Source organism: Mangifera indica, chromosome 2 (assembly GCF_011075055.1).
Source record: "Mangifera indica cultivar Alphonso chromosome 2, CATAS_Mindica_2.1, whole genome shotgun sequence".
Taxonomy (NCBI): Eukaryota; Viridiplantae; Streptophyta; class Magnoliopsida; order Sapindales; family Anacardiaceae; genus Mangifera; species Mangifera indica.
In genome coordinates this window covers 17154042-17169290 of record NC_058138.1, presented here as the reverse complement: position 1 = coordinate 17169290, position 15249 = coordinate 17154042, and the positions used below count along the sequence as shown (strand labels likewise).

General features: G+C 38.7%; 1 protein-coding gene and 1 long non-coding RNA gene across 3 annotated transcripts; both read right to left on the bottom strand.

Annotated features, from left to right (window-relative positions):
• Positions 1-10: 10 nt before the first annotated feature.
• On the bottom strand, positions 11-6505 carry LOC123209218. The gene is made up of 2 exons (XR_006501000.1): positions 1134-6505; positions 11-747 (listed from the first exon to the last, which is right to left on the bottom strand). It is a non-coding gene; the product is annotated as an uncharacterized LOC123209218 (long non-coding RNA).
• Positions 6506-8347: 1842 nt separating this feature from the next.
• Positions 8348-13376, bottom strand: LOC123209216 (ethylene-overproduction protein 1-like). 2 transcript variants are annotated; one of them, XR_006500999.1, is made up of 3 exons: positions 11070-13370; positions 9724-10015; positions 8348-9637 (listed from the first exon to the last, which is right to left on the bottom strand). XR_006500999.1 is itself a non-coding variant. In XM_044627087.1 (2 exons), exon 1 carries the CDS (start codon positions 12546-12548, stop codon positions 11838-11840), a length of 711 nt encoding a protein of 236 aa, XP_044483022.1. In that variant the 5' UTR covers positions 12549-13376; the 3' UTR covers positions 8348-10015; positions 11070-11837. The 2 variants fall into 2 exon arrangements, 1 of the variants encoding a protein (XP_044483022.1); XM_044627087.1 differs by having other exon boundaries at positions 8348-10015; positions 11070-13376.
• Positions 13377-15249: the final 1873 nt, after the last annotated feature.

The window sequence follows — 15249 nt, the reverse complement described above, 5'->3', positions numbered from 1 at the left end:
AGATATACAATTGAGAAAAAGAAAGAAGAATGTATTTACAAATAAGAGATTAAAATCTCTTCATGTACAATGTGGACTTTAAATTTTTTTCCTTGGAAGGAAAAAAGGAAAATTAGATACTAATGGAAGACAATTTGTGAATCCTACACCCTTACTAGAACAATAACAAAGCATGCGAGTCAACAGGTTGCCATCTTTATATGCCAGAGAGGAAGTTTAACCAGTTTTTTTAACAGAATGGTCTTGAGTGGTAGCCTGCAGTTCTTTGTTCCAAGGAATCATCATAATCCATAATGCATATATGCATTCCTCAGCGACTCTCATGTTCCTCCTTTCTCTTGATGTAATCCTCTCCTCCTTGCTATCGCTGGCTAAGTCATTGGATGTTTGTAGAGCCCATGAAGTCCAGGAACAAGTTAGCTGTAAAGCAATTCCATGTGATTTTCTTCCCTGAAGCCTGACAGTATAGCCTCCTTCAACGCAATAACTTAGTTGACCAAAGTGGGAGTGAATCTCACTTCTGTGGATGATTGTTTTGTTTCCTTGCTCTATTATACAGATCAAGTATGTCCATGTGATTTGGGTCGAAGCAAAGAGCTGCTGCAGAGTCTTGGATAGCAGATGAAAGGTCCCCCATTGACTCATAAAAGGCTGCTCTCAGATGAAGCATTTGTAAGTCAGGCTTGAAAGCTAGTGCCTTTGTGAGCTCTTCTACAGCCTCAGCTTCTTTCTGGTCATCCATTAATACTGGGTATGAAGATGATCCAAGTCAGAATCGTTTTAACTTTACCAGGTAACAAATAAGAATTAAAAAAGTGACATCAATCATAAATATCAACTAATCCCCCAAAAACACTTAGATCAGTTATAACACACAAAACACCAAAAAACCAACCAAAACATTCATTAGTTTAACACACAAAACACCGAAAAAGGAACCCATTGTTAATCTTATCTTTAGTATCATTCCTAACCAGAACTTAAGCAATCCACATGAGAAGACATTCTCACTCAATTTCCTTTGTTGAATCAATCCACTGATGTAAAGAAAATAATAATTAAAAATAAACAATTATGGGTGCCAAGACAAGATCAAGTTAAACATATCTGGCAGAAAGGTATATGATGGATACCTGGGCCTATAACTGACTGCAGAACCTTTTCTGGGCTACCTCTTCTGTACTCTCCACAATTTCCAGCAAACCATTCACAACAGCAGCAAGGGCATACAAGCAATGTAATAGAAAAAGAAATGTAACACAATCAAAGTAGATGATGAAAATATGTATTGTATTGAATATTTCTTGGTGAAGTTTACAAAATAAATTCTTCAATACAATTACTATTTTCAATGACTATGTTTGATTACAACTGCTAGCCAAAATTATGATAGGAGCCTGGTTCCAGAATGATCAACTGGCTACTGTTCAGCTGCACTGATGGCGATGACTTCTTGGCTTCAGTGATGGAGATGATTGTTTGTATTTATGAAATGTATAAAAAAAACAATGTAACAGTGTTCAATGTAAACAGTGATTATATCAATGAAATAGCAAAATAATTTTATATTTCATCCAAATATTCCCGGAATCAAATGATAAGTTGAGTACAATTCTCCTTTCACAAAATAACACACAATAAGCAAAACAGGACTCTAGGACCGTTTTCCAGCTTTCGAGAGGCTGGGTCTCTCCTTCACTAATGTTTTTCTTCTTTCTGATCTCTCCCCCCTTTCTCTATTTCATTCATCCTTTTGTAGCCATCTGCCTCTTCCCTAGTTGCCACCTCAGCATCTAATATTTCTGTGGTCTTAATTTCTGATAGCATGGGTATTGACTCATTCAGATTGTCTGTTGCTTGTCTCCTAAAGTGCGTGTCTGCTTCTTGCCCTTCCAGATACTTTCTGCTCCTAGTCAACTCTTCCACTTGGCCAGTTGTTCTCCCTTATCCAGTTTCTTTCCTTCCTTTCTTTCTCACGTAGACCCTTTCCCTAACATTACCGCCCCCATCAAGAGGCACCTTGTCCTCAAGGTGCATTGTTGGGAAAAGTTGGTGGATTTTAGTGTAGAGTTCCCATGAATTTTCACAAGCTGGCAAGCCTCTCCACTTGACTAACACCTCCAATTCTCCTCGTGGATTATACCTGTGAGCAATTACATTGTCAGACTTCACTTCTAACTCACCTTCTTCGTTTAAGCAAGTTGGTAATTGTTGGCAGATAATGTTGGATCCAATTTGCTTCTTGAGTTGGGATACATGGAAGATAGGGTGAATTTGTGCAGATTCAAGGAGTTGTAATTTATATGCGACCTTTCCCACCCTTGCTATAACTTCGTATGGACCGTAGAAACGAGGACATAACTTTTCGTTCGGGCGTGATGCCAGCGAACGAAGGCAGTATGGTTGAAGTTTGAGGAAAACAAAATCGCCTACCTGGAATTCAATATCCCGATGGTACTTATCAACGTTTCTCTTCATTCATGACTGAGCTTTGCAGAGATTATCTTTTAGGTGATCCAAGATGTTATTCCGCTCCCTGATTATGCTATTTACTTCCTCAATTTTTGAATCTTTTTCCACCAGTCTGAGGAGGGGTGGTAGCTCCCTCCCATACACGACTTTGAATGGTGCATCCTTGCTGCACTGTGGTAGGCCGTATTGTACTAATACTCAGCCCAAACTAACCATTTCACCCATGTTTTCGACTGACCCATGCAGAAACAGCGTAGGTAGTCTTCAAGGCTTCTATTGACGACTTCGATTTACCTGTCCGTTTGAGGATGGTAAGCCGAACTGAATTTTAAAGAGGTCCCTGTAGCCTTGAACAGTTCCCGCCAAAAATTACTCATGAATACCCTATCTCGATCAGTTACTATTGTCTTTGGGACGCCATGAAGTCATACTATTTCTTTCACAAAAATCTCAGCTATGTCTTTGGCAGTATATAGGTGTCGGATTGCAATGAAATGACCATACTTTATTAATCTATTAATCACGACCAATATAGCATCAGCGCCCTTGACTTTCAACAGATCCATTATGAAGTCCATTGAGAGATCTTCCCAAATGTTGGTTGGTATTGGCAAAGGTTGTAGTAAGCCGACGGGCGACATTGCTTTATATTTGACTCTTTAACACACATCACATTCAACCACAAATTGTTTTATATCCTTTTTCATTCCTTCCCAAAACAACACCTGTTTTATTCTTTTGAACATTCTGAAGAACCCCGAGTGCCCACCATAAGGAGAGGAATGAAATTCCTTGATAAACATGGGAATAAATCTGGACCCTTTGGGTAAGACCAACCTGCCTTTATAAAGAAGAGTATCATTCCTTAAAGCATAACCTTTACAGTCTCCCTGTTGGCCGAGTAACTTTTGAGTAAGTTGCTAGAGTTTTTCATCTTGTAATGCTTCCTGCTGTACCTCCTCGATTCCCATAATCTGACTAACAGAGATAGCTTTAAATTCATTACTGAATTTTGGATTCCTGGATAAAGCATCAGCCACCTTATTTTCGCACCTCGGCTTGTAAATTATCTCGAAGTCGAATCCTAGCATTTTTACCAACCACTTCTGCTGCTCGTGACCGATAATCCGCTATTCAGTTAAGAAACATAAACTCCTTTGGTCTGTATGCACCTTGAAGTGCCTTCCTAAAAGATAATGTCTCCATTTTTGGAAGGCCAACACTATAGCCATCAACTCTCTTTCATATACTGATTTTCCCCTGTTTTGAATTGATAATGTTTTGCTTAAAAATACGATAGGACGCCTCTCTTGCATAGGGACAACACCCAAACCACACCCTGAAGCATCTGTTTCTACAATAAATTCTTTGGAAAAATTAGGCATGGCTAAAACTGGAAGGGAGATCATGGCTGCCTTCAAGTCTTCGAAAGCTTTTTGTGCCTCCTCCGACCACTTGTAGGCATTTTTTTTAGCAGGTTGGTGAGCGGTTCTGCTATCTTTTCATACCGCCGAACGAATCTTTGATAATAACCTGTTAGACCCAAGAATCCTTTCAGCTCACGTATGTCCTTCGGCATAGGCCAATCCCGCACATCTTCAATCTTCTTGGGGTCCGCTTCCACTCCTTTCCTTGACACAATATGCCCCAAATATTCAATTCTTTCACTGCCAAAAGAGCATTTTTTTCTGTTAATGACCAAATTATTTTTCTGCAGTAGTTGCAAGACTTCCTTAAAGTGCCACTTGTGCTCCTGCATGCCCTTGTTATACACAAGTATATTGTCAAAAAAAACCAAAACAAATTTTCCCAAAAATGGTCTGAATATGTCATTCATGATGCTTTGGAACATTGTTGGAGCATTCGAAAGCCCGAAAGGCATGACTAGGAATTCGTAATATCCCTTGTGTGTTCGAAAGGCAATCTTTTCCACATCCTCTTCTTTGATTCGTATCTGATGATAGCCTGATTTGAGATCTAGCTTACTGAAAATTTCTGCCCCCACAAGTTTGTCTAACAATTCGTCGATCGTTGGAACGGGAAACTTATCCGGAATGGTGATTTTATTTAATGTTCAGTAGTCTACGCAAAATCTCCATTCCTCGTCCTTTCTGACCAAAATTACTAGACTCGAGAATAGACTTACGCTGGGTCTAATTATTCTAGCCAATAACATCTCTTGAACAATGCGCTTTATCTCATTTTTTTGATAATGCGGGTACTGATAAGGTCGAATGTTGGGAGGAGTGGCTCCTTCCAATAGACGAATGGCATGATCCTGTCGACTGCGGGGTGGAATATCGTGTGGCTTAGAAAATAAAGATTGAAATTCTTCTAGTAGGTCACTCAGCTCAAGTGCAGAATACTCTCCATTTTGTAATTCCTCTCCCAAGATTGAACTCATCTCTATCCAATAGCCTTCCCCTCCTTTACACATAGATTTCATCAATGTTTTAAGTGAGGTTTCCAGACGGGTAAGTGAGACATCCCCTTTAATTTCAACTTTCCTTCCCTCTCACATAAATTCTATAGTTTGGTTTTTCCAATTAATCTTTACCTCTCCAAGTCTACTAAACCAATCCACGCCTAAAATTAAATCTACTCCTCCTAACTTGAATGGAAGAAAATTCTTTGTAATTTGGATTCCCTAAACACTAATTGTGATATCTTCACATCTCCCTAGTCCCTCTACCCTCCGATCGTCACCCAAGACTATAACAAATTTGGCAGGCTTCACTGGAATGTTTAGCTTTGTAACTACCCTATCTGAGATGAAATTATGGGTGACTCCGCTGTCCAAGAGGATCACCACCTCTTTCCCTTCTATAGTTCCTAGCACCTTCATCGTTTTAAGGGTGTTGAATCCCATGACTGAACTTGAGTTCAACGTGGCCTCTATTTCACGTTCCTCCACATGTGTTGGCTCCTCCTCGTCAACAGCTTCCTCTTCTTCCTCTTCTTCACATGCTATCATCACTTTCAACTGCTTGAATCTACACCTGTGACTTGGAACGAACTTTTCATCGCATCGAAAGCACAATCCCTTTTCCACTTTAGATTGGTACTCCTCATCGGAGAGGCGTCGTAAATTGCCATCTTGTAGTAAGGTGGACGTTGCTGCACCTGAGTTGAAAGGAGCCCTAACAGTTGCTGTAAATTTTGGGGGATATTTGAACGATTTTGTGGGATGAAACGAGTATCCTCAATGCAGCGAGTTGAGCTGGGTACCACATTTTGTGGCGGTTTAGTATTATGAGCCTGATTTGGATTAAAATTTAGCATAGGGCTGAATGCTGTCTGGCTTTGGGCCTGAGTTGATTGTGGACGAGTTGGGCTGTTGAGTGTAATTTGATTTGTATAGCGGGCTAGAGAGTTTTTTGGATTGGGTTGGTTGGGTCGGATCTCATATTTTCCATTAATTATCTCGTTCTTCTCCTCTATTTCTACTGCACGTTGCATCGCCTCTTCCAAGTCTCTAGGATGAAAGAGCTTGGTCTTCGCTCGAACATCCTTTGTTAGCCCATTCATGAATAAGTCAGTTAGAGTCTCTTCTGACATGTCATCCACCGTCGATGATAGCAGCTCGAATCGACCTTGGTATTCCAAAATAGAATTCGTCTGTTTGAGAGCTAATAGCTGTTTTCTGGGAGTCTGTTCATGTCTTCCTCGAAATCATTTCAACACTGCCTCTCTAAATTCTGCCCAACTTCTGAATGCCCTTCGCTTCTCTTTCCATTTCAACCAGCCGTGAGCTAGTCCTTCCTTGCACACCCTTGCTGCCGTGAGGCGTTCTCTCTTATTCAGTTGGTTGACATCAAAATACCTCTCACATTTGAAAACCCACTCAAGCGTTTCGTCGCCATTAAACACCGGAAGATCCAAACGCAGATAGGGGGTGTCTCGATGACCCCCAGTAGAGTCACCCTCTCGCCTTCCTTCTGAAATTGTTTCTTCTACTCCCAGCACTCTTTTTGTTGACTCAAGAAATCATTATGCTCTTATTTTGATGATAACAAACTAATATGTCCCTTAGCATATTAACTAATGATTTTACTTGAGTATGTGTTTAGATTGCAAGAATTAATCTAGTGCACTTAAAGGAGTTTCAAGATAAAAATAAAGACAAGGCTCAAGTGAAGAATTCTTGAAGATTTGAAATAAAACTCAAGTTTAGGTAGACATGTTTGTAATGTGGAACATTTATTTTGATTAGAATATTTATTTGCATGGGATAGCTCACTTGAAAACTCATTTTTATATCTTTCACATTTTGGGTTAAAATGTCGTTTTTTCAAACTTATTGGGTTAAGCCAAGTTTTTCACTAAAGTTTATTAATTCATTTAAAATGATGAAGTTTTTGTGAACTACATTTTCATATGTTAAAGTTGGTTTTGAAAGAATTTTCAAAAAAGGGTTAAATTGTCACTTTTCAAAGTTTTAGGGGTCAAATTGTGATTTTTAAAAATTCAGGGGGTAAAATGCAATAAAATTCGGTCGACCGAATTTGACCGACCGAATCAGCTTCCGAATTGTCCAAAAGCCATGTATTTTGGCTTCAGAAATTCGGTCAACCGAATTAAATTCGGTCGACAGAATTTTGGTTTGAATTTTTTCAACGGCTAGTGCCACGTAAGCTCCACGGAAGTGCCACGTCACATCCGGTTGACCGAATTCCATCCGATCGATCGAATTGTGCATTTTCTGGAAAACTAAAATGGCTATCTTTGTGCACAACGGTAACTTTCTTTATTTTCCCCTATATAAACCCAATCAATTTCGTTTGAAAAGAACTTTTGCCACCAAAAACTTTCATATATTTGAGAGCAAATTAGTTTTGAGCTATTTACTTGCAAATTCTTCTCTCTAATCAAAACCCTTGCTTATACACTTTGTAATTTCATTTGCATTGGGTTGTACTAAGCTTTAACTTTCATATACACTCTTGAGAGAGATCATATTTCAATTTCATACTAAAACTCGTGCTATAAAAGAGTGAGGTTCACTCTTGGAGAGATTAGAAAATTTCTTGTGAGAGAAATTGAGTTTTAACATTTATAAAGGTTAATAGCACCTTGGAAACTATTTTGGTTGTGAAGAAAAGCTTGGTTGAGGTTTAAGTCAACCAAGGATTAGTGGAATACTCCAAGGGAGAAAGCTTGGAGGAGTGGACGTAGGTCGGGTTGAGCCGAACCACTATACATCGTGTGTTTGATTTTCTCTTCCCTTAAACTCATACTTTATGTTATGTTGTTTTGATTGTATTGATTATTTGGAATATTTTAGTTATTCTCATAAATTGGATTAAAAATAGACAACATTTATTGATTTGAATAAATTGCTTTAATTCTCAAATTTGGTAAAGATTGTTTTAAAATTGCCTAATTCACCCCCTTCTTAGGCCATTCGATCCTACACCTTCATCCCCTGGGGGTGGAGGGGTTGTCGCCTCTGGTGGTGGAAGGGAATGTGATGGTGATGCCTTTTGCCCCATTGGTGTTTTGCCCTTGTCTTTGTTTTCCTTTCCGATGATGGCCTCCCTTAGTTCACGTAAGTAACCGTGAAGAGATTCCACACTGGCCTCTAAACCTCCCATTCTGTTGTTTGTTTCTGTGTTTAGCTCCACCATTTGCCGACTCATCTCACCCATTTTCTCTCTCATGTCTTCCATTTCTTTTTTAATTCCCTCTACCCTCGCCTCCATCCTCGTCATGCTTTGATACCACTATGATAGGAGCTTGGTTCCAGAATGATCAACTGGCTGCTGTTCAATTGCACTGATGGCAATGACTTCCTGGCTTCAGTGATGGAGATGACTGTTTGTATTTGTGAAATGTATAAAAAAAGCAATGTAACAGTGTTCAATGTAAACAGTGATTATATCAATGAAATAGCAAAATAATTTTATATTTCATCCAAATATTCCCGGAATCAAATGATAAGCTGAGTACAATTCTCCTTTCACAAAATAACACACAATAAGCAAAACAGGACTCTAGGACCGTTTTCCAGCTTTCGAGAGGCTGGGTCTCTCCCTCACTAATGCTTTTCTTCTTTCTGATCTCTCCCCTCTTTCTCTATTTCATTCATCCTTTTGTAGCCATCTGCCTCTTCCCTAGTTGCCACCTCAGCATCTAATATTTCAGTGGTCCTAATTTCTGATAGCATGGGTACTGACTCATTTAGATTGTCTGTTGCTTGTCTCCTAAAGTGCGTGTCTGCTGCCTGCCCCTCCAGATTCTTTCTGCTCCTAGTCAACTCTTCCACTTGGCCAGTTGTTCTCCCTTGTCCAGTTTCTTTCCTTCCTTTCTTTCTCACGTAGACCCTTTCCCTAACAAATTACAATTCTAGTAACAGATTAGTCATAAAAAGAGATCCACGAAAACTCAGTTGAGTCCTCACTGTATAAGCTCAGCTTCCTAGAGAACCACTTTCTCCCCACTTTCCTCCAGTGTTGCACCTATATTTCTTCTGTAGCACCTGCTCCCTTTTTAAAATTTTTTCACAGCTACTTCTTTTTCTTTTTCCTTTGTTTTGCCACGTCTCCCTATTTTTTGTGGCTGATTTTGCATTAGAGCAATGGTCTCCTAGTCCCCTTTACAAGAGCTAAGAGTCTTCTCTTTTTTACTTCCTCTTTTCTTGCGGGAAATGTATATATGAGTTCTAACAGTATATCAAGAGAAGAACCTAGAAATTATTAATCCTCATTACCTATGATCATTAGAGCATGCAATGAAGTATTTATGTTATGCAGAGCATCTAGTACTTGTATATAAGAAGTCATACCTACTTGAAAAAGGATAAAAAAGTAGACTTCCACTTAGAATCAAAACGCAAATATTGGTGCATAAAATTACCAGCTGCCCTACATCTGTAAGGTTATGTCCTGAGTGGATCCAGCTGTGTTGCCATTTCAAGATCATCTATTGCCGTCTCACGCTCACACTATTCTGATCCTTTTTCATATGCTGATGCACTATTATGAGCCTTCTCTATCAGCTTAGTCATCTCATCATAGGCAGCTTTTTGTTGATTTTTCAAATAACATACACGTGCTAACCCTTGATGGGCTCTTGTATGCTTGATGTTAAGAGCATTTATGTAGGAACTTGCGGCCAGATCTAGCTTGCCACAATCTACATAAATACTCCCTAAATTATTCAGTGCCTGCGGAAAATAATAAATATTGTCAAACAGATATTTCAAGGCATGCATGGCCAAATGATATAGGTTTTGGTACATTCAGAACCCACTTGTCCTTTCCGGAGACCATCTGAAGGACACCTGAGAGCTTCTTCTAATAGTTGGATAACAGAGGTTGAACATTCAGGATCGGCACTTGTATCTGCCAGTATGTATGCTTTAAGGAAAATGGCTTCAAAAGACCTTTCAAGTACAATAGACTTCTCAGCCCTAGAGAGAGCTTCTACTCGATGGCCAGTGTCATATAAAATCCAACCTTCATAAATCAATCTTTCATGTTCAGATGTGGAATGATTTCTTGCCAACTGTAAACAGCGAATTGCAGTCTTCTAACAATTTAACCTATAAATACACAAGTACCCAACATCATTCAAGCTATAGGATGATATAAGTTCAATGTTGACCACAGCCACAAGGCAGAATTCCCAATTTACACACAAAAATACATTACAGTTGTAACAACTAAAACAGATTTGAGAGAATTTACAACTTTAATTTCTAAAACAAGTGTACAATATATAGGACATGGACACAACCCAGAACCCACGATCCCATCAAACAATAAACAAATTAAAGCATGATATTCTAACCAGATTCTTTCTGAAACAATAAGGAAATCAAATGAATAATTTCCTCTAACATAGTCAACTATCCTATCAAAAATACTCAAAAATATTTTGTCATATTTCCTAATCAATAACTGAGATTTCTACACCACTCCTCAAGTTGGAGTGCATATGTTGATTATTCTCAACTTGTTACCTAATCTTCAAAACTTAACCTATGAAGGCTCTATGTTAAGATATTTGTTGTCTGCTCTTTGGTAGGATTATAAGTCAAGCGTACACTTTCATTATCAATCTTCTAATTAATGAAATGGCGATTGAATTCCACATGCTTTGTGCAGTCATAATAAATTAGATTATGTGTTATGCTCACAGCCACCTTGTTGTCACAATATAGTTTCATAGGGGAGTTACTAGGAATTTTTAGTTCACTCAGTAACCTCCCTAACCATCTTCCTTCATATACACCATTAGCCAATGCATAAGTACAATATCCTGAGGTGGACCTTCTATCTACGGATGAATCTGCCCAGTCAACATCCATGTAGACTGAAACGGAAAACACTACACAATGGATGCAACTAGAAATGCAGCTAACAGTAGGATTTATAAGTGAATCCATGAGACCAAGATTTGAAATTCAGTTTTTAATATGAGTATATAGCCTCATGAAAAAAAATCATGATTTACACCCAAGAGAGAATGTGAAATAGGATGAAGCTAGGAATATATAGATCTCAAGTTTACAGACATGCAGTCCTATGAACCATAAGCATATGAGAGTGCAATTATATGATATAACGAACAATAGGTATCATAAAGATATTTACCTTAGTAGAAGCAAAGACTGCCGAAATCGTAGGAAGCTTTTTCCAGGGTCATGTACTAGCATCTGATGTATGGCAGCCAGAGAACCGATATCATCTACAGAAGACCATCTATCATAAAGTTGCATCCAGCAATCAGCTAGACTCCACTGCTGAACCTGATGGCTGAGAAGGTCAACTATGTGATCTCCATTCACCCTGCGATGAAACATCATGTAGTTGGGCTCTAAAGTTAATAGTGCTAGAATGTCTCTAAGAGCACTTTCATAATCCTCAAGCACAAGGAAGAACAAAAAGCTCGCAATTCAAGACAGTCTGCTGAGAGCTTGAACCTAATGATTCTGTTGATCTCTGCGATAGCAGCCCTAACTTGCCTCTCTTCTGCCTTTGCAACTGCTCTGTATTTATACGGAAATGAAAAGATGGGATCCAATTCAGTTGCAGTGTCCAAATCTAAAATCTTCTCCCTTCCAAGATTATACAAAGACCTCTCTTGGTACATCCATCCCGTTGGTCCATGCTCAGAGATAAGAGAATGCATCAACTTCCAGGCTGAGAACCGTTGCCCTTGCCGGTACTTGGTTCTAGCAAGTCCAGCCAACGAATAAAAATGACCCACCTCGGCGGCTGCCTTAAAATAACACTGGGCATCCTGGTACTCCTTTCTCTCAAGCATCACACAACCCAATTGATGCAAAGCCAGCATTCTTTGCCACTGTTCAGTTGCACATTCCTCTATCCTTTTCAACAAGATAACTGTTGTTAGCGAAATCATGTTCTGTTCCATAGCCACCTGGCTAAGGAAATAATACAATAAGAAAGAAGCATGCCCCACATTGCCAATCTCTCCCTAGCATCGGGACCATAAAATATTTTGAGCACTTTAGGATTATACAAAGAGCTTGGGAGCTCTCTTAGCAACACCTGCAAGCAAGAAGCTACAAGAAGGTTTGCCCTTTCCTCCAAACCATATTCAATAAGAATCAGTGCGTCCTCAATATTAACAACAAGCGAAGCTAAATGAGCATCACAGAAAGATTTCATCTCCTCACAACAGAACCTATTTGCAAAAGAAAGTAGCTCCAAAACAATCCCTGGGCAAAACAAATCTACTCTTCTACTCCTAATATATGTTTTGACAGCCCTCATTCCCTCAACAGATATCCCACTCTGTGAAAAGTCAATCTTATCCCTTCTAGACTCAGTAAAGTCACCATACAACATTCCCTTAAACGGACTTGAAAGTGCTGCAACTTTATAGCGATTAAAATTAATCTCCTCATCACCAATACAAAATGCAAAATCTTTATTCTCCTCATCCTTCTCCTCCAAACTCAAACAGTCATTCTCCACACGCATTTTTGCTTCAATTAGCTTTGAGCATCCCTCACAACATTTGCAATTATCATAAACTGAATTTGGTTCAAACCGAGAAACTAAAGCAGCCACTGGACAGTTAAGTACGAATCCACTACAATCCATAGATGAAACACCATCAAGCTCATCTTCTCTCCTCTCAAACCTTAACCAGGCTGAAAGCACAACCTTTGAGTGCACATCTATAGCATATTGCCTTGCAGACCTGACAAACCTTCTTAACAAATTGGCATCACCTAAGCCACGCAAGTAAGCTTACTGCTCAATGCATACCAACTATTTATAGGACTCTAAACAAGTCTCTAGTCGTTGAAAAGCATGAGCTAAGGCGTCTACATAATGTATTGGCTTGAGATTAGGGTCAATGGTTGGTTCAACCAGGTCAGGTGTTGGCAGTCCAAACGGAAGCAGGGTTTGAGCCGCAGAGACAGAATTGTTCTTATCAGACTTTAACCCAATAAATTTGATTCTTTTGTGATTTTTATGCTTATTTCCAATAGCAAAACCAGTGGTGCTACCAATGCTATTGTGTTGTGAATTTAAAGCGTGAACTTGGGTGCTCTTGAATCTTTCTATGAACCTCGCATTTTGTACATCAATGTATACTATTTTGCAGGCATATGTGCAGTTATACGTTTAAAAAAATAAGATTTTTAACAGTTTCGATACAGAAATCTCAAATCTTTCAACGAAAAAAAGAAGTTCTAGTTACCTCTCTGCCCTGCAAAGTTCAGACACCACCACGTGTCCAACCCAGAAAGAGAGAATGGAAGAGATAAAGCAATTGCAGGTTACAGACCAAAAGGTTGAAAAGGGTGCTTGTTTCTCGGGAAAGAGAAAGGAGATTGTAGAAGGATTTTCAGAATTTGCATTTTCTGTGTAGGACTTTCATGATGGAAACTAGAAAAGATTCGTTTTTATGAGAGTTCAGCCATACTGTGTGTCTATCTATCTCAAGAGATACAGTAGGGCCCTCATTAATCTAAACTTTGTCAGTTTTGGTTACCAGTAACCTTTGGTTTTGATTTAGGTGTAAGCGCCCAACACAACCCCCTACACCATTACCACCCAAAACCATCTTGAATCACAATGGATAGATCGACATGAACAAGTTGAGTTTGGTTCATTGGTAAAATATCTAAATCATGAACAGAGTCATTTAAATTTTTAAGATTATAAATAGGTGCCTCCCCAACAGAACTACCAATCTAATCAAACAAATAAACAATAATATTGATCATATCTGGAGAAAATATTTATTTCATTTCTTAACCTCTTCGAAAACACATGCATGTGTTAAAGATATGGTGCCAATTATTAACTAATAAACAAATGAAAGGGACACTTACAAATCAAATTATTGATGGGTAGGTAACACAATTAGATCTAAGAATAGCTTGCAAAGATTAAATTAGGTATCTTTTTTTTATCTCCCAAATTGAGATTCTAATAGTGACTGGAAGACTAAACAATTGGTGTTTGTTTCGTTGAACATTATTGCCACTGGCAACCCTATCTAAAACATAACATAAACTAGGGCAAAGAAAGGGGCAAGGAGACAAGAAATGTAATCACGTGCTTAAGAGCCCATGTGATAGAGGTCTGAGACAGCCAGTCTTGATCAGTTTTTCTTGCTTTGAGAGCCTGATGAATGAGACGGCAGAGTAACAGACTAATATTTCACCAACTTGTGCTTGTGCACATGCCAAGACTGTAGAATTAAATTTTGCAACGAAACTATGCAAGATATGGCAAAGGCTAGAAAGTATAAAGCATATCATAGTTTACCAATTTTAGTCACCACTTACCAGTCATTTCAGCTTTATGCATATTATGTGTGGTAATGACCCCATAAAGCCATCACTCACTTAAAGGATTTGATTTGATGGTGTGAAGTTCTTCATTGTGGGCCTCTTAACTTTATTTTTGAAGTGATATTGATGAACAAAATCAGGCAGAGATAGGACCAGAAAGAGGTAAATTCTGATTGTAAGGCATACCAAATAAAGTTGGACACATAAGAAAGATATACCAATATAAACAAAGCAATGAAGATGACTAGGAAAAACATAAAAAATAGGTTTAAGGTCCATTAAAGTTATTGCTTTTTGAACAGCAAATGTCATAACAAGTTGGGATTTGACTGTGCTAAGATGTAAGATTGAATCGTCCAAACGGAGTAACATTCTTTGATGGACAGACAGGGAGCATTGAGTTGCCATTAAATCACTCAAAGCAAGCCCCCACAACAGTCTTGATGGTCCCTTCACATTGGGCCGCCAAGTATAAACCAGCTGGAGAAGTGGGTATCTAAGAGCTTGTATATAGATTGACAGTGACTCACTTGTAAATAGTTATACTTGCCCAGCCCCCTGACCTGGTACTAGCCACGTGCAAAATACTGCAATGTCAACAATGGCTTTTAGCATATTTTACACATGGTAATCTCTGGTAGTAAGTACATATAGTGGTAGTGGTGCAATATTCACTCTGGGCTCCTAAGAAACACTGGAAAGCATGATAATTTCAAGCTAATATATAATGTAGTAGTATATTCCATATTATGTAGCAGCCACCGAATTTGAAAGTATTTAGATGACCCCAAGAAGACACTGCTGTTCTGAAGCCATCCATATCTATATAAAATTCACATTGAAAAAGCTCGCGGATTGCCCATAAAAATCTTGACCTTTTGCAACAAATGTGTGATCAACAATCTCATGGCTGTTCATCCGAGTCACTTAAAGCATTTGTAGTCTCATTTTTCTTTATCCAAAACAATGTCATAACGGCTTCCATCAGCTTC

Coding starts and splice junctions, on each gene's coding strand:
- LOC123209216 (XM_044627087.1), bottom strand. CDS start 12,548: ATGGATTGTAGTGGATTCGTACTTAACTGTCCAGTGGCTGCTTTAGTT.